This window comes from Denticeps clupeoides, chromosome 15 (genome assembly GCF_900700375.1).
Source record: "Denticeps clupeoides chromosome 15, fDenClu1.1, whole genome shotgun sequence".
Lineage (NCBI taxonomy): Eukaryota > Metazoa > Chordata > Actinopteri > Clupeiformes > Denticipitidae > Denticeps > Denticeps clupeoides.
The window spans coordinates 5,538,636-5,560,086 of record NC_041721.1 but is presented as its reverse complement, the minus strand read 5'-3'; the positions used below and the strand labels follow the sequence as shown (position 1 = coordinate 5,560,086).

General features: G+C 41.4%; 2 protein-coding genes across 3 annotated transcripts; both read left to right on the top strand.

The window, feature by feature from the left end:
* The first annotated feature begins 5,235 nt into the window (after positions 1 to 5,235).
* LOC114764512 (uncharacterized) lies at positions 5,236 to 10,292 on the top strand. Its single transcript, XM_028954200.1, has 11 exons — positions 5,236 to 5,576; positions 6,504 to 6,800; positions 6,893 to 7,132; positions 7,206 to 7,319; positions 7,421 to 7,726; positions 7,820 to 7,879; positions 8,053 to 8,157; positions 8,254 to 8,339; positions 8,419 to 8,512; positions 9,751 to 9,870; positions 9,973 to 10,292. Exons 1-10 carry the CDS (start codon positions 5,525 to 5,527, stop codon positions 9,828 to 9,830), a joined length of 1,434 nt encoding a protein of 477 aa, XP_028810033.1. The 5' UTR covers positions 5,236 to 5,524; the 3' UTR covers positions 9,831 to 9,870; positions 9,973 to 10,292.
* A 2,236-nt stretch (positions 10,293 to 12,528) lies between these two features.
* LOC114764510 (neurofilament heavy polypeptide-like) lies at positions 12,529 to 17,690 on the top strand. Of its 2 annotated transcripts, XM_028954198.1 has the most exons (12): positions 12,529 to 12,658; positions 13,497 to 13,793; positions 13,886 to 14,125; positions 14,203 to 14,304; positions 14,397 to 14,699; positions 14,793 to 14,852; positions 15,026 to 15,130; positions 15,227 to 15,312; positions 15,390 to 15,483; positions 16,182 to 16,271; positions 16,628 to 16,750; positions 16,865 to 17,690. In XM_028954198.1, exons 1-12 carry the CDS (start codon positions 12,607 to 12,609, stop codon positions 17,197 to 17,199), a joined length of 1,887 nt encoding a protein of 628 aa, XP_028810031.1. In that variant the 5' UTR covers positions 12,529 to 12,606; the 3' UTR covers positions 17,200 to 17,690. The 2 variants fall into 2 exon arrangements, with proteins under 2 accessions (XP_028810031.1, XP_028810032.1); XM_028954199.1 differs by lacking the exon at positions 16,182 to 16,271.
* Positions 17,691 to 21,451: the final 3,761 nt, after the last annotated feature.

Genomic DNA, 21,451 nt, shown 5'->3' with positions numbered 1-21,451 from the left:
CCTTACGCTCAGCAACAGTGCAGCTTCCATACCACACTGTGAGACAGCTGGTTAGGATGCTCTCTATTGTAGAGCGGTAGAAGTTCAACAGGATGGTAGTGGGTAGCTGGTTCTTTTTTAATGTTCTCAAGAAGAAGAGGCACTGGTGAGCCTTCTTGACCAGGCTGGAGGTGTTAATGCTCCAGGACAGGTCCAGGACAGGTCCTCTTTCTTCACTACCAGATACACTCGACCCACTACAGTTTGCGTATCGTCCCAACCGGTCCACAGATGATGCCATATCACATCTCCTCCATACTGCACTCACCCACCTGGACACTCGGAAGGGAAATTATGTTAAAATGCTCTTCATTGACTACAGTTCAGCATTTAACACAATAATCCCTTCCACACTCACCACCAAGCTGGAGCACCTGGGACTCAGCTCATCTCTCTGTCAGTGGATCTCCAACTTCCTAACCGGGAGACCACAGGCAGTAAGGATGGGTGGACATGTCTCAGCCTCCATCAATCTCAGCACTGGAGCCCCCCAGGGCTGTGTTTTGAGCCCCCTGATGTACTCCCTGTACACCCATGACTGTACAGCCACTACTAACTCCACCACCATCATCAAGTTTGCTGACGACACTGTCGTGGTGGGCCTGATCTCTGACAACGATGAGACGGCCTACCTGGAGGAGGTTGGAAATCTGGCGAACTGGTGCCAGAGGAACAATCTCCACCTGAACGTCAGCAAGACAAAGGAGCTAATAGTGGACTTCAGTACAAAGCAGTAGAGGACCTACCAGACCCCTGTCATCAACAGGAGCCCAGTGGAGAGAGTGGACAGCTTCCGTTACCTCGGTGTCAACATCACGCAGGACCTGTCATGGTCCTGTCACATCAACACCGTGGTGAAAAAGGCCCGGCAGCGTCTCTACCACCTCAGACGCCTGAGAGACTTCAGACTGCCCTCCAAGGTGCTCAGGAACTTCTACTCCTGCACCATAGAGAGCATCCTGACGGGAAATATCTCAACCTGGTTCGGGAACAGCACCATGAAGGACAGGCGAGCCAAGCTCCCTGACCTTCAATCTATCTACAGCAAACGGTGCTGTACCAGGGCCAGGAAGATAGTGAAGGACCTCAACCACCCCAACAATGGACTCTTCTCTCTGCTGTGATCAGGGAAGCGCTTTCGCTCCCTGAAGTCCAACACAGAGAGAATGAGGAGGAGCTTCTTCCCGCAGGCTGTCCAAGCTCTCAACAACAGTACATAGAACTCATGCACTTTCACCTCCAATCACTCCGGACTCTTTTGCACAAAATCACTTTGCACAAAACCACTTTGCACAAAATGACTCTGCGCTTTTTAGGTCCTTACTGCTGTTTCTTTTATGGCTCTTTCTCTCTTTCTTTAAACATTGTAAAAAAAACTGTAACTCATTTGCACACCTTTACCCTACCAGTTACACATATTTTATGTTAAAGACGTAAAAGTGTAATACTTGGTTATGTTTGCAATATTTGCATATTTGTTCATTGTTTACTTGCAACATTTGCAATACTGTGGTCTGTAGCAGTTGCAGAAAGCATTTCACTGCACATCATACCGTGTATGACTGTGTATGTGACAAATAAAATTTGAATTTGAATTTCTGAGATGTGGGTCCCCAGGAACTTGAAGGATGTAACAGGCTCCACAGTCATCCCATTGATGTGGATGGGATCATGCGAGCCTCTTCTCTCCCTCCTGAAGTCCACAATGAGCTCCTTGGTCTTGGTGGTGTTTAGGAGAAGGTTATTTTCTGTGCACCAAGTGGCCAGATGCTGGACCTCCTCCCTGTAGGCAGTCTCATCGTTGTTGTCGATGAGACCTATCACCGTGGTGTCATCTGCAAACTTAATAACGAAGTTTGATCCAAGCATAGGTCGGCAGTCATGGGTGAAGAGGGAGTAGAGGAAGGGGCTCAGCACACAGCCCTGTGGTACACCAGTGTTGAGCGAGACAGTAGTGGAGCGGATGTGGCCTGACCTTACATGCTGTGGTCTGCTGGTCAGAAAGTCCATAATCCAGTTGCAAAGTGAGGTGTTGATGTCCAGGGCTCTAAGTTTAGAGATTAGCTTAGAGGGGATGACAGTGTTAAATGCTGAGCTGAAATCAACAAACAGCATCTGTGCATATGTGTTTTGCTTGTCCAGGTGTGTGAGTACAGAGTGCAGCGCTATGGAGACTGCATCCTCTGTGCTCCTATTGCTACGGTACGCAAACTGGTGTGGGTCCAGAGTTGGTGGGAGGAAGTCCCTCAGATGTGCCAGGACTAACCGCTCGAAGCACTTCATGATTATGGGTGTGAGTGCTACAGGGCGGTAGTCATTCAGGCATGTTGGGCTAGAATGTTTCGGCACTGGTACAATGGAGGTGGATTTGAGGCATGTTGGAACAGCTGCTTGGGCGAGAGACATGTTAAAAATGTCCGTGAATACGCCAGCGAGCTGCTCTGCACATGCTCTAAGTACGCGCCCCGGGATGCCGTCTGGTCCAGCAGCCCTGCGCGCGTTGATCCGACTCAGTGCAGTGCAAACATCTGAGGAGGTGAATGTGATGGGCGAGTGGTCGGTAGAGGAGGGGATCTTGACAGCAGGTTGCTTGTTGTCTCTTTCAAAGCGAGCATAAAAGTCGTTGAGCTCATTCAGAAAGAGGACATTTGTGGTTGTGGGGGCTGAGTTGCTGGGTTTATAGTCTGTAATGGCCTGAATGCCCTGCCACAAGCGTCGAGGATCAGCATTGGAGAAGTATTCCTCTAGCTTTAGTTTGTAGCAGTGCTTGGCCTTTTTGATGCCCCTCTTGAGATTTGCCCTGGAAATGCTGTAGGCCTGTGCATCACCCGATCTGAAGGCATTGTTGCGTGCCTTCAGCAGGAGACGCACCTCCTTGTTCATCCAAGGCTTCTGATTAGGGTATGTGGTGATCTGTTTCTGAGTAGTAACCGTGTCTATGGTGGTGTTAATGTAGTTCAGAACAGAGGAGGTGTAGATGTCGATGTCTGTGTGAGAGCCACAGGTGGCCTGTGAAGCAAACATACTCCAGTCTGTGTGTTGGAACCTGTCCTGGAGTGTGATGTCAGCCCCCGCTGGCCACACCTTGATGGTCCTCACTGATGGCTTCACACGGTTGATGAGGGGGGAGTATTTGGGGGTGAGAAACAAAGAAAGGTGATCTGATTGTCCGAAGTGGGGGTCACAGTATAGGCTTCAGCCATGTTTGTATAAACTTGATCCAGAGTTTTGTTTCCTCTGGTGTGACAGAGAATGTTTTTATGAAATTTAGGAAATACAGGAAATACAAAGGAATGAAAATGCATTATATGAAATACGGCCTCATTCCATCACATAATAAGTATGTCAAATTCAAATTTTATTTGTCTCATACACAGTCATACACGTTATGATATGCAGTGAAATGCTTGTAAAAAAGCACTCAATGGTGGTGGATGTGCCGGTGAAGGGTTGCTAAAAAAGACAAAAATACCGGCACCATCTTGGACCTATTGTGCCAACTAGTGAATGTTGCCAAAGGTTTTAAGTGTTAAAGCCGATAATTTTCATGATATTGACTAATTGCTGGATTATTTGGGAGTAACATGGAAACGAGGTAACGTGACTCCTATAAATTGGCAAGATGGCCACTGCCAGCCGCTCAGTCATTGATTGACATGCGTCATCGAGACTCCTCTCTACTCGCCACTCAGTAAGACCGTTCCTGCCCTTATAGAATCCTTCCTTCTGAACTCCTTCCTCTAGTCCTGTCCTGTCCCGTCCTATATTGCACCCTAACGCCGGTCCGCGTTCGCAGATTAAGTCGGAGGGAACTCACCTGCCTCCTTGCGTTCCACCGCACCGAGGTTCCTCGTCTCCTCCTACACGTGCTCATGTTCTGATTCCGGTGACCGTGACATTATTAAAGATAACAAAACAAGTCTATTCCTTTGTTCAGGCTGGGTGCATCATTGGCAGGTAGGAGATCAGTCCTGGACTGGTGAGATCTGACTCTCTGCGTTACTGACGGGGCCCTGACAACTTGTTGAGAAGGGTACAGGACTGAGGTCATTAGAGTACAAGAAAACTGAGTTGGGGGAGTGTTCAGAACGCCACTTTCACATGAAAGGCATTTTATTGCCAAGCAGTTTAAAAAAATAATGGCATCTTTTTACGTCATTCTGCTGCAACCTATAAAAACTTGTCATGAACCTGGAGGTTTTTGGCCCTGACTGCTTTCCATACATGACCATCCTTTTACACAAGTCAGTGTAAAACCCGTCGGGTTCGAGTGAAGAGCTTCAGCTCCATCTGCGCCACGCATTACAAGAAACTAATGCAGTTATAATTATGGACAATTATTAAGGCAATTCGGTACCAATCTATGGCGGGCCAAATTGAAAAGACCAACAGGACAGATGTGGCCTGCAGGTCGTAGGTTGCCCACCCTGGTGTATTCTCACAGTGTCGGAATGAATAAATCTTTAATGTTACAACTTTGGCATTGAATTAGCAGGTAACAATACAACTATATGGAACCGTTATGGATTCTAATGTTTTAACCTCAATTAGTCAAGATCATTTTCAAACATGCATCGGCCGCCACAGAGTCCAGACATGAACCCCATCAAGAATCATTGGGATGTGCTAGAGAATCATTTGCATCTCTACAATAAAAACAGTTCAGCTTTGGACCGAAATGAAGTGAAAGTTGTGACATTGTTTTGATGACAGAAAGTTGAGTCATTCCATGTATGGAATGACCAGGTTCTTCGGCTGGCCCTGGGATTCTTTGGGGATGCCTTTGTTTCACTTAATGAGCCTATTCAAGGCGGGATTGATTGAGGTTAAACCAACCTGGAGGTTAAATTTGTGGGCACAAGCCAACTTCCCTCAGATTTACAAAGTTCTGTGGATGCAGAATGAAACGTCTCTACATTAAAGAAAGAAAGTCCAGTTGCCACGACTCAACTTTCAGACAAATTCACCTGGATGACTGAGAATCTTCACAGACATTATTTTGCCACAGCAAAATGTGTGCTGTAATCGAGGCTAATGGCGGCCCAACGTCATATTATCCATTTTGGAACTTGCTTATTGGAAAGCTTTCGAAAGTTCTGCGCCTGCCATGTTTGCCCTGCAGTTCCCAGCAAATACGCGGGGTGGCGCCCTTACGCACATACGCAGGTCAGAATGGCCAGTAGGGGGCGTGGTTAATACTTGCAAGTACCTGCACGTCTTAAAGGAACAGGCACCGACAGGGAATTCTGCACAAATCCCCACACAATAACTCGGGAAATAGTCTGAAGCTGGAAATTACAGAACAATTATAACAAAAAAAAAAAGACTGAAGATTTATGAATTGACAACGTCGAGGGACCAGAAGGCGGTCTTTATTTCCTGCCGGAGCCTGTGGGGCGAGTTCTCGGGAGTGCGCTTTCGGTTTGGAAAATCGGTTTTTCTTTTCGGGGAAAAGGCGGCTTAGAAGGAATCCCAGCTGTTCGGCATGAATTTCTACATTATTCCCTGGATCTGCTTCCTCCTGAGGGCAGAACTGGGTGAGTAACTTCGCAATTTGGTCAGATTTGCGCGTATTAATCGTGCGTGAGCAGTTTTCCCGGTTCTGTCCTTCAGGTGACGCTGTCTACAATAGTAAAATTTACAATTTCTGTTTCAGAATGATATATTATATATCTCTGATGAATTATTAACAATCGTAAAAAAATATTTCTGAGTGGTTGTATTAGTCGTCAGATACGGTACAGGACCGTTAAGGGAGCCGGTTCGAATCCCGATCCACCGAGGTGCCACCGAGCAAAGCACCGTCCCCACACACTGTCATGGCTGCCCACTGCTCACCAAGGGTGATGGGTTAAATGCAGAGGACAAATTTCACTGTGTGCACCAGAATATTTTTAAATTACTTTACTCCAAAAAGCTTTGCGGAAATCACAACTCGGCAGACTTTGACTCACCTTGTTTTTCTAGATGTTGAGGTAATAATAAGTGAATTTTTTTAATTGATTTGTGATATTAGCAAAATTCCACTCAAACTCAGCACTCTCTGTGCTTATGCATTTGATCAATTCAATGGACGAATAAAGCAAATATAGCGTACAAGACATCATATATGATAAACACCATATTAAAATGTCAGAAAGATGATTTTTCTTAATTCCTGAGAAATATACGAACTTATTTAATACTCGTATAAAATCTGACATCCATTAAACCAGAATTTAGAGTCGTGTCCCAGGTCCTTTTCTCTATAGTACACCCACATCAGGTCTATCCATACGTCATATTATAAACAATTTCAAATGCCATTCTGAGCAGAACATTACTTCATAACTGAACTGAAGTAAATAGGCGTGGGGGCTGAGCAGAACCAGAATGGAAAGCATTTATAAACTTAAATTATTAAGGAATTATTATTATTTTGTATATTTTGAATATTTAACCAGGCTAAATGCCTTTACTTGCAGGTGACACTTCAGGGACCTTCTATGTTGAGACAAATGGGGACTTGTCATTACGTCCAAACTTCAGAGGCAATAAAGAGGAGATTCTCTGGAAACACAATGACAACAAGATGGTGGAATGGGAGAAAAATACACCAGAGGTCTCAGAATATTTACAATTCAAGAAGCGAACTCAGCTGAACACAGAAACAGGCGATGTCACCGTCAGAAAGGTGACAACAGCCGACAGTGGACTGTATGAAGCAAATATTATTATTGATGGAACAATAAAGAGTTTCACTCAACAAGTGAAAGTTATTGGTAAGAAATAAAATAAAAGTGGTTTGGGTAATGTAAGTTTTTCAAAAAAGGTTTTTAAAAGACATGTGATTATTTATATATATTATATATAGACCCTGTGAGGAACATCAGGATCAGCTGTAATGAAACAGGATCTACAGTAACTCTGGTCTGTGAAGCAGACGGTCCTCTCCTCAGCTACAGCTGGTCAGGATCTGGACTACAGAACCCAGAGAACAGGAACCCGATACAGATCAGTGGAGAGAACCTGGGTTCCAACTACATCTGTGTGGGGAGAAACCCAGTGAGTGAGGAGAAGAAGAGTTACACAGCTGGAGACTGTTCTACTAGAGGTGAGGAACCAAGAACCTTCTGATCTTCATCATTATTTGACTTCATTCCTGATCTGACTGAATTTGTTTAAAGATCGCACTGTTTTCCTGGATGGTTCTGTTGTTGGATGTCTCATTCTACTTCTCATTCTGATGGTATTGGTTCTTGTTGGACTGTTGGTTTATAAGCGCCTAAAGTCACGCAGAGGTAAGTGCAGCTCAAAACCTTCCACTGCTGATCATTTTGTAATGTCTGCTGTGAGCATCTTACCACAAAACCACAAGACTCATTACTTATATTTAAAAAAGATCAAGCGAATAAAGAGAGTGATGAGGAGAGACCTCAGTACAACCAGGACATGGATCACGTACAAGAGGGTGAAGAGGAGAGATTATTGAAGCAGCCTGGTAAAAAGAAGGAAGTAAAACAGAAACATGGTGATGAAGGGGAAAATGAGACAATCCAGCCTGATACCAAGACAAATCTTCAGTCACAAGTACGTGGTGGTGAGGATGTGGACAAAATGAAGTCGAACTCCATTAATGTGGATCTGTCAATGATCAAACAAGGCAACACAGAAAATAATATTAGAAAATATGAAGCAATGAGTCCAGGTAAGTTTTGAAAAAATAAAAAACATGTTATTAATAATCAATCTTTACATTTTAGATGTTTAAAACAGAATGTCTTAAATGATCTTTAAACAGAAAAACTGACTGACAAATCTGATCTGAAGCCACATGTACAGCCACCTCCAGCCCGTCGTGGTGAGGATATGAACCAAAACCCATGATCTGAAATCATTACATGTCAAATAATTCAACGAATAACATGATATAACTAAAAATAACTAAATCCTCTATATAAACCATATTTTATTCATGTGTATTAAAATGTGAGTTAGCATTTTACTTTATTATTCTGTATTGTTTTATTACAGAAGAAGTACAATCTGCTGATGTGACCTCTGAGCCAGTCAGACAGGAGTTAGAAGACAAGAACCAACAACCAAACAAAGATACAGACACCAGTGATGAAGATGAAGGTGAAAAATCACAATTCAGGCAGCCGTAATAAAATGAACAAAACTCTAAATACTTTAACTCGCCGTGTTCTACTCATGAACTAAAATGTGTTCCAGGCAAGAAAAAGACAAACAAGCAGGACAGTGCAGAAGATGAGACAAGAAGCAGCGAGACACTGACCAAGGAAACTCCCTACTCGATGGTAATACGAGTTCTACAGTAAATTAATAAATGAACACGTAGTTAGTGTTGATCCAGTAAAACAAGAGATAAATGTGCAGGGGAAGACAGAGTCTGCTGAGCAGCAGGAACAGAAAACACCATCTGACAACCAAACTGAGGAGAGAAATGACCAACAAAGCCCAAATAAACAAGGTACGGCTATGAATACTAATGTTAATTAAATATTACAAAAATATTACTGCAGTTTGGAAATCAATTAATTGCAGTTTAGGGTTTAGTCATTTCTGCATGTAAGTGTCATGACACAAGACAGAGACACAAGGGTGGGATCCAGGCACAAGTTGGTTTATTGTAGATGTGTGAAATACACACAGCAGGGCTGCTACTGTAAAACTGTTTGGTTCATCCCGCACGTTCCAGTACGCTTTTATGGACAGCAGGATTTTGGTTTTGCAATTAATTTTGAAATCTGTCCAGTGTTTGGAAATTAACTCGTGGAGACTGCTTTCAGCCATTGGTGCTAGGTTTTCCATTTAACTCAGTTATTCAACCCGAATGACTCTATACATTCAGACATGAAACAATATAGAGTCACAAGTTATTTACTGTTACTGTTCTGTTGAACTACGGTAACTCATAACCATGATTTGGTTAAACTTCTAATGCATGTTCAGTACAGGCCAAAAGTTTGGACGCCTTCTCATTCATGTGTTTTCTTTATTTGCATGACCATTTACATTGGTAGATTCTCAAAACAGCCGCCCTTTGCTCTGATTACTGCTTTGCACACTCTTGGCATTCTCTCGATGAGCTTCAAGAGGTCGTCACCTGAAGGAGTTCCCAGAGGTGTTTAGCACTTGTTGGCCCCTTTGCCTTCACACTGTGGTCCAGCTCACCCCAAACCATCTTGAAGTACATAACTCCACATGTGTTCATTCATAATTTTGATCAGTGAGAATCCACCAACGTAAATGGTCATGAAAATAAAGAAAACACATTGAATAAGAAGGTGCATCCAAACTTTTGGCCTGTACTGTATGCAGAGGATTATTATGTAGAGAAAATTATTACACCCCACAGATTTTGCTAAGGTAATAATAAAAATAATACTGATATGTATTACTATACCCTGATGATGCTTGTTAATTATGCATTTAGCACCACCTTGTATAGAAATGGCAAAGAATCTGCTGAAATCACCTGACAACAGCAAAGACAAAACCTTACGCCCAGAACTGCAATTTACTGCAAAATTGACTGTAAATGAATAAAGTCTTAATTAAATCTGCAGCTGGAACTCAATACAACTTTGTTTTTTGGTACTGTTTATGTAAATCACCTCTATGCAACAAAAGCTGATTATGTAGATGGCAGTATTGGCAGTATTGGAACTTCTTAACATGTATAGTCTTAAAATATAATATTTTTAGGTGCAGATCCTGACAGGCAATCACCACAACCAGCAGCTCATGGTGGAGAGTCTCAGTCTGAATGTGAGGAAGAAAATTGAAAAACCTGCATCAAAGCAAAAATATGGCATTTCAATTCAGGTACATTTTATTTTTATGTAAAACAAGCCAAATATCTCAGAGCAGACAACACATGCATAATATTACTGTTAATAATATTAATATGACTCCTTCTTTTTGTAGTTTGTAGAGATGATAAAGAAGCTCCCCAAACAAAATACCCAGCCAAGCCTCCAAGATCAGGACTTCTGTGGAGCCCTGGAAAGGATCAGCATGAAGATGCAGCAGCACAACCTGAACCAGGAGCATCAGAAGACACTCGACAATCAGACAAAAGAGCAAAAAAGTCAAAAGTGTGTTAATATTTCTGGTTACGTGAAATATGTTTCTGTACTTTTATTTGTTAAATTTATGGTTATTGTAAAAAGTTATGTGAGTTATAAAACTTTGATCACCCCCCCCGACAGTTGTTTGGATGCGGCCGTGCCCTTGGGTTAGTGGGTTGGAGACCCGGTTCAGTTCTCTTGGACACATGGCGTGAGTTGTGAGAGGTGCGTGGGGTTGGTGTGCAAAAAAGTTATTTATTGTTTCATTCTAAATGATGTGCATATTTGGAATATTTTGTATTTGTGTTATTTAGTGAATATTTTTTTATGTTTTGATAGTACTGTATATTGTATAGAGGTGAAGAATGACGCAATGTGTGACGCGATGTTCTGACGCGACCTTGCTTTTGAACAGAATACACGTGGCACTGCTAATCTCTTGGTGTCAGCTCATCATTTGCGGTTCGAGGAACGAAATAAAAAAAATTACACAACGCAGAGTGTTAGGGGTAACACACTCGCCTATGAACCAGAAGACCCGGGTTCAAGTCCCGCTTACTACCATTGTGTCCCTGAGCAAGACACTTAACCCTGAGTGTCTCCAGGGGGAGACTGTCCCTGTAACTACTGATTGTAAGTCGCTCTGGATAAGGGCGTCTGATAAATGCTGTAAATGAAAAAAAAAAAAAAGCAATAAAGTCTAAATGTATATAAATAAGTCAAATGTGTTTGGTTATTTTGAATATTGCAAATGAAATGTATTGACATCAACAAAAAAGGTTCCACAGCCCTTCAAGAATCCCTTCCACAGTGTGCATCCCAAACAGTTTTTTGGGGGGTGCAGTATGGGTTAGGGGCTCCAGCCTTGAGGTTGAAAGACTGAAGGGAGAAGGTCCTGGAGCACCATCTTGCTGTTGGGGAGGGTAGGGCGGGCGTGTGTTCCTGAACCTTCACCCAGGTCACGCAGGGACAGGGCCTGTGTGTTTTTTTCTGGGTCGCCGGAAGGACCAGGCCGGTGAGGTCTCTGAAACTCCAGCCGGGACACAGGTTGTCCTGCATTATAGGACATGTTTTCATGTGCCATGGTAGTTTTCTTTTTAATATTCACATTTTTATTTTCTTAATTGTCCCAGTGGACCTGCACCATTCTGTTCTCCACCCTTTTATTTTTTTTTTTAATTATACATCATTGCAATTAAGGCATGACGGGATGAATTTTGGTTACTGAGAGAATTTCTGAAAAAACTATTGTAGATCTGTATGTACAACATCTGTAGATTTGCGATTTGTTACGTCCTTTGGGCCGTAGAATGGTTTGGGGTGCTCTGTGTTTGTGCATGTTTCCCTCTTATGCTGTGTGCTGGGCGGAGATTGGGATTATGGTTCCGCCCACAGATTCCCTCGTCAACTGCCAGCCAGTCAACGCACAGGACTGGAGTACTTAAGGAGACATTCCAACCACCAGTTGGGTCTCATTGTTGTGGAGCTGGAGGAGGAGGCGGTGGCGAGAGGAAAGTTTTGGAGTTTTGTTCACTGCTCACTGTAAATAATAGCACAATATTTCGCTTGGGCCTGGTATCTGTGTATTCCCACATCACACATTCACCTAGACGGGGACGTGACCGATTGTAGATTAATTAATGTTCCGATTCCCCTGGGCATCACATGGGGTGCTGGCGCCCCTGAGGAGCGAGGCCTGATCACGCCCAACTGACGCTGATGATCCCGGCATGATTGGGGTCCAGTATCACCAGGCTGCACCATGGACGGGCAGAGCGGTTCTCCAACACACAGCCTGAGGGTTCCCGTTTCCCTGTGTCTCCCTGGATTGTGTAGTTCATCAGAAGTTTATCTGCAGCCCTACAGAGACGAACACCGTGGCACCAGAGGGGACTGTTTTCAGCTTGAGGTGTAGTGCCTGTTTTTGCCCACTCCCTTTATGTGTACCCAAATAAACTGTGTTCCTTTTCCCTACCCTGGGTGTCCATCATTCCATCACCCCCCTCAGTCGTGACATTCAGACAGGTTTATAGAGGCAGAGATTAAGTTCTGGTCCAGAAGACAACAACAACAACAACATTTATTTCTTATATAGCCCAAAACCACATACAGTATGTCTCAATGGGCTTACACAGTGTGCTGTTGAAACCCTAAAGCCTATAGATAGAACAGAATATTATATGATTACAAAATCTCATTCTTTTCCCAAGAATACCCATAATCCACTTCAAGGGACTGACATTTTGCCCGATGAGCCTCTGAAGGAAAAATCGCCGCTTTTCTGAACTTCAGCTTGTTAAAAAATCTATAAGCTGCTGAAGTCTTGATGTCTAAAGTTTAACCTGTACTATTAATGATGTGTGTAGAAGGCGGATCGACTCTTCTAGATTCTAGAACCTGTTTCACAGGTTACTTTTGTCACATCACTTTCATTTCTTCTTCTTTGGTCTGTGGAATTACTTTAAAAAGGTCTTCTGATCTGCTGTTTCCAATGAACTTCTACATTATTCCATCTGTCTGCATTATTCTGCAGGCAGCTTCAGGTGAGGGACATCTTCATTTTTATCAAGTTTGCTCATGTCTGCAATCGTCTGCTCATGTTACGACAAAAAATCGGAACTTTTCACCTGAACCTCAAAAAGGACAATTAACGCTGAAACGGATTGACATTGACATAAAATCATTTTATTCTTTATAAATAATTAAATCTATAATAATTACAAATAAAGTGCCATTTTTATGTAAATAGGAAAAGGTTCTTGACTGATTTCTAACTTGACTGACTTTTATTTAATTAATTAAAAAACATTTTTATCCTGATTTTAAAACATTATGAACACATTATGAAAAAGAAATAATTACTGATGTATCTACCAATAGGCATTAAAAATAAATGTAAGGAAGGATGTTTGGCATGAAAGCTCTGTAGGGTCTTTGCGTGTTAGTGGGGCAGAAGGGGCATTTTTTGGGGAATTGCCTCCTCCACCCAAACTAAAACTGCACAAGGACACAAGGCAGATGGTCAGAGTTGCATTCTGGGTATTTCAGTGACAGCCACACCTGTTTGGTTTTATTTGCGTATTTTCATTTCGAAATGTTCACATTTAAGTAAATTTATGTGGAATTGCTGATGATCTTCATTACAGACACAAACTGAAACATCAATCATTAACCTGATCGTACTAGTTCAGACTTGGATGTGAAATAAAAAGGGACAAACCCAACACATAATGTTGTCATGTTACATTCCTCTGTCTGGCTGCCATTACAGGTTTTCTGTTAAGGGTGGAGCTTTTGTAAAGTTATTTTGACTCAACTTTTGTATTTCATTCTTTAATAAATGTTTCTGAGTAATAACCATACTAAATATTATTTTTGAAGGTGCTGCATCAGATATCCTCCATGCTGAGACAAATAGGAACTTGCTGTTGTATCCAAACATCAGGGGAAATAAAGAACACATCCTGTGGAAATACAAAGGTAACAAGATGGTGGAGTGGGACAGGACGAAACCAGGGATCAAGGAATATTTACAATTCATGCAGCGGACTCAGCTGAACACAGAAACAGGCGATGTCACCGTCAGTAGGGTGACACCAGCCGACAGTGGACTGTATGAAGCAGATATTATTATTGATGGAAAAAAAAAGAGTTTCACTCAACAAGTGGAAGTTATTGGTAAGAAATAAAATAAAAGTGGTTTGGGGAATGTACGTTTTTCTAAAAATGTTTTTAAAAGATATGTGATTATTTATATATGTTATATATAGACCCTGTGAGGAACACCAGTATCAGCTGTAATAAAACAGGATCTACAGTAACTCTGCTCTGTGAAGCAGAAGGTCCTCTCCTCAGTTACAGCTGGACAGGACCTGGACTACAGAACCCAGAGAACAGGAACCCGATACAGATCAGTGGAGAGAACCTGGGTTCCAGCTACACCTGTGTGGTGAAGAACCCAGTTAGTGAGGAGAAGAAGAGTTATCCTGCTGGAGACTGTTCTACTAAAGGTGAGGGACAAGAGCCTCTTCTGATCTTCATCATTATTTGCCTTCATTCCTGATTTCTTTTGTGTGTGTGTCCGAAGAGCGCACCGCTTTACATGCAGGTTCTGTTGTTGGATGTCTCCTTCTGCTGGTATCGGTTCTTGTTGGACTGTTGGTTTATAAGAGGCTAAAGTCACGCAGAGGTAAGTGCAGAACCTTCCATTGCTGATCATTTTGTAATGTCTGCTGTGAGCATCTTACCACAAAACCACAAGACTCATTACTTATATTTAAGATCAAGCGAATAAAGAGAGTGATGAGGAGAGATCTCAGTACAACCAGGACATGGATCACGTACAAGAGGGTGAAGAGGAGAGATTATTGAAGCAGCCTGGTAAAAAGAAGGAAGTAAAACAGAAACATGGTGGTGAAGGGGAAAATGAGACTATCCAGCCTGATACCAAGACAAATCTTCAGTCACAAGTACGTGGTGGTGAGGATGTGGACAAATCTTCATCATCCATTAATGTGGATCTGTCAATGATCAAACAAGGCAACACAGAAAATAATATTAGAAAATATGAAGCAATGAGTCCAGGTAAGTTTTGAAAAAATAAAAAACATGTTATTAATAATCAATCTTTACATTTTAGATGTTTAAAACAGAATGTCTTAAATGATCTTTAAACAGAAAAACTGATCGACAAATCTGATCTGAAGCCACATGTACAGCCACCTCCAGCCCGTCGTGGTGAGGATAAGAACCAAAACCCATGATCTGAAATCATTACATGTCAAATAATTCAACGAATAACAGGATATGACTAAAAATAACTAAATCCTCTATATAAACCATATTTTATTCATGTGTATTAAAATGTGAGTTAGCATTTTACTTTATTATTCTGTATTGTTTTATTACAGAAGAAGTACGATCTGCTGATGAGACCTCTGAGCCAGTCAGACAGGAGTTAGAAGACAAGAACCAACAACCAAACAAAGATACAGACACCAGTGATGAAAATGAAGGTGAAAAATCACAATTCATGCAGCCGTAATAAAATGAACAAAACTCTAAATACTTTAACTCGCCGTGTTCTACTCATGAACTAAAATGTGTTCCAGGGAAGAAAAAGACAAACAAGCAGGACAGTGCAGAAGATGAGACAAGAAGCAGCGAGACACTGACCAAAGAAACTCCCTACTCGATGGTAATACGAGTTCTACAGTAAATTAATAAATGAACATGTAGTTAGTGCTGCTCCAGTAAAACGAGATAAATGTGCAGGCGAAGACAGAGTCTGCTGAGCAGCAGGAACAGAAAACACCATCTGACAACCAAACTGAGGAGAGAAATGACCAACAAAGCCCAAATAAACAAGGTACGGCTATGAATACTAATGTTAATTAAATATTACAAAAATATTACCGCAGTTTGGAAATCAATTAATTGCAGTTTAGGGTTTAGTCATTTCTGCATGTAAGTGTCATGACACAAGACAGAGACACAAGGGTGGGATCCAGGCACAGGTGGGATCACAAGTTGGTTTATTGTAGATGTGTGAAATACACACAGCAGGGCTGCTACTGTAAAACTGTTTGGTTCATCCCGCACGTTCCAGTACGCTTTTATGGACTGCAGGATTTTGAAATCTTTCCAGTGTTTGGACATTAACTCGTGGGGACTGCTTTCAGCCATTGGTGCTAGGACTTCCATCTCACTCATCATTTATTAACTCAGTTATTCAACCTGAATGACTCAGATACATTCAGACATGAAACAATATAGAGTCACAAGTTATTTACTGTTACTGTTCTGTTGAACTACGGTAACTCATAACCATGATTTGGTTAAACTTCTAATGCATGTATGTAGAGGATGAGCTGGAAAATTATTGGGAAATTTCACACCCCACAGATTATGCTGAGATAATAAGAATAATATTTATATGTATTACTATACCCACATGATGCTTGACAGATTCACTGCTGACCGTTTGGCCTTTTTACACCTTCACACATACAGATACAGACAAACTGAATGTAAAATGATTTTTATTAAAACTTGGTTCCATAACAGAACACACACCTCAGCCTGGCATGACGAAATCTCCAGTAAAGGAGGCTGGTGGAGAAGAGGATCAGGATGTAGAAGCAGCACCAATAAAGGGTAAAAAACATTCAGATCAATTTCTATGCATGAAAACATTCTCCATATTAGTCTCTAATTTCCTAAGAATTTCTTATTTTTATCTACTTATTTAAATGGATGATGTATCTGTATCAAAAGTTTGTAACAGTGGGCAGTGGTGGCCTAGCAGGTAAGGCAGTGGCTTCGTAATCAGAAAGTTGCCGGTTCAAATCCATTTCGCAAAATACCGTCCCCACACACTGCCACCTTTCATGGCTGCCCACTGCTCGCTAAAGATAATGGGTTAAATGCAGAGGACACATTTTGTTGTCTCACCTCTGGCAGTATTGGAACTTTTTAACATTTATAGTCTTAAAATATATATATATTTTTAGTTGCAGATCCTGACAGGCAATCACCACAACCAGCAGCTCATGGTGGAGAGTCTCAGTCTGAATGTGAGGAAGAAAATCCAAAAACCAGCATCAAATCAGCAAAAATATGTCATTTCAATTCAGGTACATTTTATTTTTATGTAAAACAAGCCAAATATCTCAGAGCAGACAACACATGCATAATATATATTATATTATACATGCATATGTATAATATTTGACTCCTTCTTTTTGTAGTTTGTAGAGATGATAAAGAAGCTCCCCAAACAAAATACCCAACCAAGCCTCTGAGATCAGGACTTCTGCGGAGCCCTGGAAAGGATCAGCATGAAGATGCAGCAGCACAACCTGAACCAGGAGCATCAGAAGACACTCGACAATCAGACAAAAGAGCAAAAAAGTCAAAACCTCCCCTACCCCCCAAGCCACAGGTTAAAAAGGAGCACCATGATGTTCAGGTAAAGGAGAAGGAGGAGGCGACGTCTGAAGGTCAAACAGAGAGTCTGCAGGCAAACACAGACAATGGGGATGCTGCTGTTGATGAGTCCAAGCAATCATCTACCAGCAGATAACCTGGATCCAGTTAAGAGCAACAACATCCTGATGGTACAACTCATGATAACACCAGTCAGACAATAACCAGTGGTTCAGTCAAGAAGAATGACGTGAACCCACCAGACCACCCATAACATCAGCAGGCAGCAGCAATTATTATCGACGTTGACATTTGGAGACAAACAGACAAGAAAGACAAAACTTGGGAATGGGAATGAAAACATCTGGGAAGTTACCAAATTAGGATTAAGACAACTGGACAAGGAAAGGAAAAGTGTCACCTGGTGGTTTAGGGGCACCAGGATGTGACACAGATGTTTCGTTTGACATGTTTTGCGTTTAAATGCATATTAAATAATATCAAAATGTATATTAAAACATTCATTAATGATTGAACTGCAGATTTCAATTGTGAAATCTGATTAGCATTAGTAATGTTCATGAATTAGATTACTTGACAGAAGTATGGTTTTTTTATTGTAATTAATTAAACACATTTGTCATATAATACTTGTCACACTCCAGATTTTTCACACTATTTTTTGAATCTCAGTGGTCAAGTTAACCATGTGTATTTGATACCATGGCTTTCCAGTGCCTTTCATAATGTGCCTTGTAAGAATTAGTAGAAAAGGGTCACCACCATAAAGTAGTTTAATCTCAAATGAATGATACAAAACATTTTATTATGTATGTATATTTTAAAAGCTACACCACTTTTTTTTTTTAGATGAACTCACTTGCAGGTCTCCCTCCAGGAAACAGCAACGTTGTGATGGCAACAATTAATGCAAATTTATCCAATCCGCATGAATTATTTGCGTTTTGCTCTTTTGTTGAAATAGTTTTTTGCCCATTTTGACCTATCGCAGCACTTCATACATTTTGCGTCACTCAAACGTAATCAGGTTTACTTCCGTGTTACCGAAAAAGCAGACCTGTGCACATGTGTTGGCTGTCATAAGGGTGATGGGTTAAATGCAGAGGGCATATTCCATTGTGCTGTGTGTCACAATGACAAAAACAATCACTTTCACATTTTTATAGTGAAGAGATTGAAAAGAACTTCATATTAAGATCTATTAGACCCCTAGTGGTGGAGCCTGTGGAGTGCTGGATGTCAAGGTTGGGAATCATTTCCATGCCCCCTAGGTTACCCCCTAGGTCTCTCATTCAATGAGAGGATAGCATTAGGATAGGATAGCATTCGTTCACCTTAGAAATATTGCAAAAATAAGAAATATCATTTCAATGCACGATGCAGAAAAGTTGGTCCATGCATTTACTTTACTTTACTTAGCAGACGCTTTTATCCAACGCGACTTACAAGAGGTTAGATTACTGCACCCCATTACTGTCTGGATGCTCTAGTAGGTGCATGAGTAAACTCCAGCTAGTACAGAATGCTGCAGCCAGAGTTCTAACTAGAACTAGGACATTTGACCACATCACCCCAGTCTTACAATCACTGCACTGGTTACCCATCAAATTTAGGATTGACTACAAAATCCTACTTTTGACCTATAAAACTCTAAATGGTCTCGCCCCGCAGTACCTGAGTGAACTTTTAGTTCTTTACGACCTGCCACGCCCCCTTCGATCAACGAGTGCAGGTTTACTACTGGTACCCAAAGTACAGAAGGTCACAGCTGGGAACAGATCCTTCTCATATAGAGCTCCGCAGCTGTGGAACGGCTTGCCTGTCAGTGTCCGGGCCTCAGACACAGTCTCAGTGTTTAAATCCAAACTGAAATCCTACATGTTTTCTCTGGCCTTCTGTTAAAGGCCCAGAAACTCATTTCACTTCACTTTGACACAGTGTCACAAAGTCCACTTTATAGACACAGACAGTGTTAAATTCACCCTAGTTAGGTCGTCCTAGTTAGGGTACTGGGCCACTGTACCACCAATATACCACTAGTACCACATATTTCAGTATCGGTCGTACAGTGCCACACGCTGCCGCTGCTTCTGTTTGTTTTCTCCGAGACACGGAATCAAGCGCACAGACCACCAGCAGACTCCAGTGAAGAGACCAGCAAATAAGTCCTGGTTCCTGACAACTGCTAAACAAGGACATAGCATGAAACAAACCAGAGGGTCACTACAGCCACCACCACTGTTACAACTACAGCTTCAGAGATCTTCAAGTGGACCAGTAACATCATAATGGACACATAATATAGACCGTGACACTGGACGACACTCTGGACTTCTCCAACACTACAACTTTTTTTTTCTTCACCAACCCTGCACTGACACCATTTGCAGGCTCACTCTACCCTGGAAGGGGGTCCCTCTCTGTATCACTCCTTCCCAACGTTTCTTCCTTTCTTTTTTTTCCCTCCTAGAGTTTTATTTTTTTTTGTGTGGAGTTTTTCCTTGTGTGCAGAATAGTCAAGTGTGGAGGTGACAACTGTAAGACCTGTCAAAGCCCATTGAGACATACTGTATGTGATTTTGGGCTATATAAGAAATAAATGTTGTTGTTGTTGTTACCACTGCCCCGTACAGAATTGACCAGGCTAAATAAAAAATCTTAAAAATATACCAATGTAATTTCTTCTAGTAAGCTACACACTGGGTTTGTATGGGCAGAGATTTGTGCCAGTAGAAACTGAAATTGAATAGAATATATCTGAGAGTCTGAGATTGATTGTTTTTTTCTTTGTCAAGGACATTCACTTCACTTTCACATTGGGAGAGAGGAGGATAATACTTTAATTTAATCTGGGAATGAGAGCCGTTGTGAGCCGCAACACCCCACACATGTTGACGTTTGCGTTCTAGGTTGAATTGGGGAAAGGACAGGGTGAGAGGAAGAGTTGAGAGGTGAGGAGACAAACAGGATAAAACTTACCTGGTTAAGGTAAAAAAAGAGCAGAGTCGAGTTGACAAATGCCAAACAGCTGGCAATGGCCATCTTGCCAATTTATGGGAGTCACGTTACCTCATCTCTGTGTTGCTCCCAGTCACATGAATTGACTCACATAACACTAGGACTGGAAAGCTGTGGTTGTTTTAACATTTTATTCCCTTGGAATGTCCCCTTATACTCGACCTCTAGCCTCAGGTTAATCTGGCCATCACTAATGTTCATTTTATGTAGCACTTAACATATTATGTAATTGTTCACGTCTGAATATTAATATGTTACTGAGATTGATCAGAATCAGAATATCTTTATTGTCATTGTAACAAGGACAACAAAATTAGGTGCATTCGTGTATCGCTGCTTTCATTTTATATTAAAATATTGACTTTTCAAGCAAACAACATTATTCACAACTCGCTTGTTACGAAAAGCACCCTGTTTATCTCTGACTAGGAAGAGGTCACAAGAATAAAATTGTCTATTGAAAATCCCACTTTCAGAAATTCATCCACATTAGAAAATGTATTTGATTATTTTTCACAATGTACTGTAAAATCATTATGTCTCATAGCATAATCTATGCATATTATTTCAAGTCATTTTATGATAATCTATGTGCCTTTCATCAACATACCTCATGCATTTCCTGTTCACTCAATTGCTATCGTGCAAGCCTTAGCAATATGCATATGCAAGTCTATACAAAAGCAAGTTACATTACATAGGCTACCAATAATCACAAATAGTATAAATTAGTTGCAATGTAAATCAGCTAGCATCAACTTTTATGTTACCTTGAAGAAGCTCCATTGGTTAACGGGTAGACTGTTGGAGCATTGACAAAGTGCTGTTATGGTTGGTTTTACAGTGCATACACTGTACCATGTTGTCATCCTTAACATAATTTGTTCCCATCATTTAAAGCGAACCAAAAACATTTGAGTGATTTTATTATTTTTTTAAACATAATTATTTCTGGGGAAAAAAATGTTAGCTCACTCTACACACTGGTAGGGCTTCTCTCCAGTATGTATCATCTGGTATATTTTAAGCTTTGATGCATGTGAAAAATTCTTCCGTCACTCTACACACTGGTAGGGCTTCTCACTTTGGTTCCAGCTGTAGTACAGGTTAAAACATTTAAATCCATAAAAACACAAACACATACACCTGAAGCATGTATCTGAAATGAATACATTATTCAACAAAATAGATCCCTTCCCACTGAAAGAGGAAAAAATGACATGACGGACAAGGGATCCGGCACACCTCTCTTTTAAATGTGAGGAAACAGGCGCTGGGAAGCGCTGGACGCCGGAGGACATTTGGCACAATGGTTTTGCAACATCAGTACAACAATTGTGAAGTAAACTTTCCAGTTTTGCAGGCTGGAA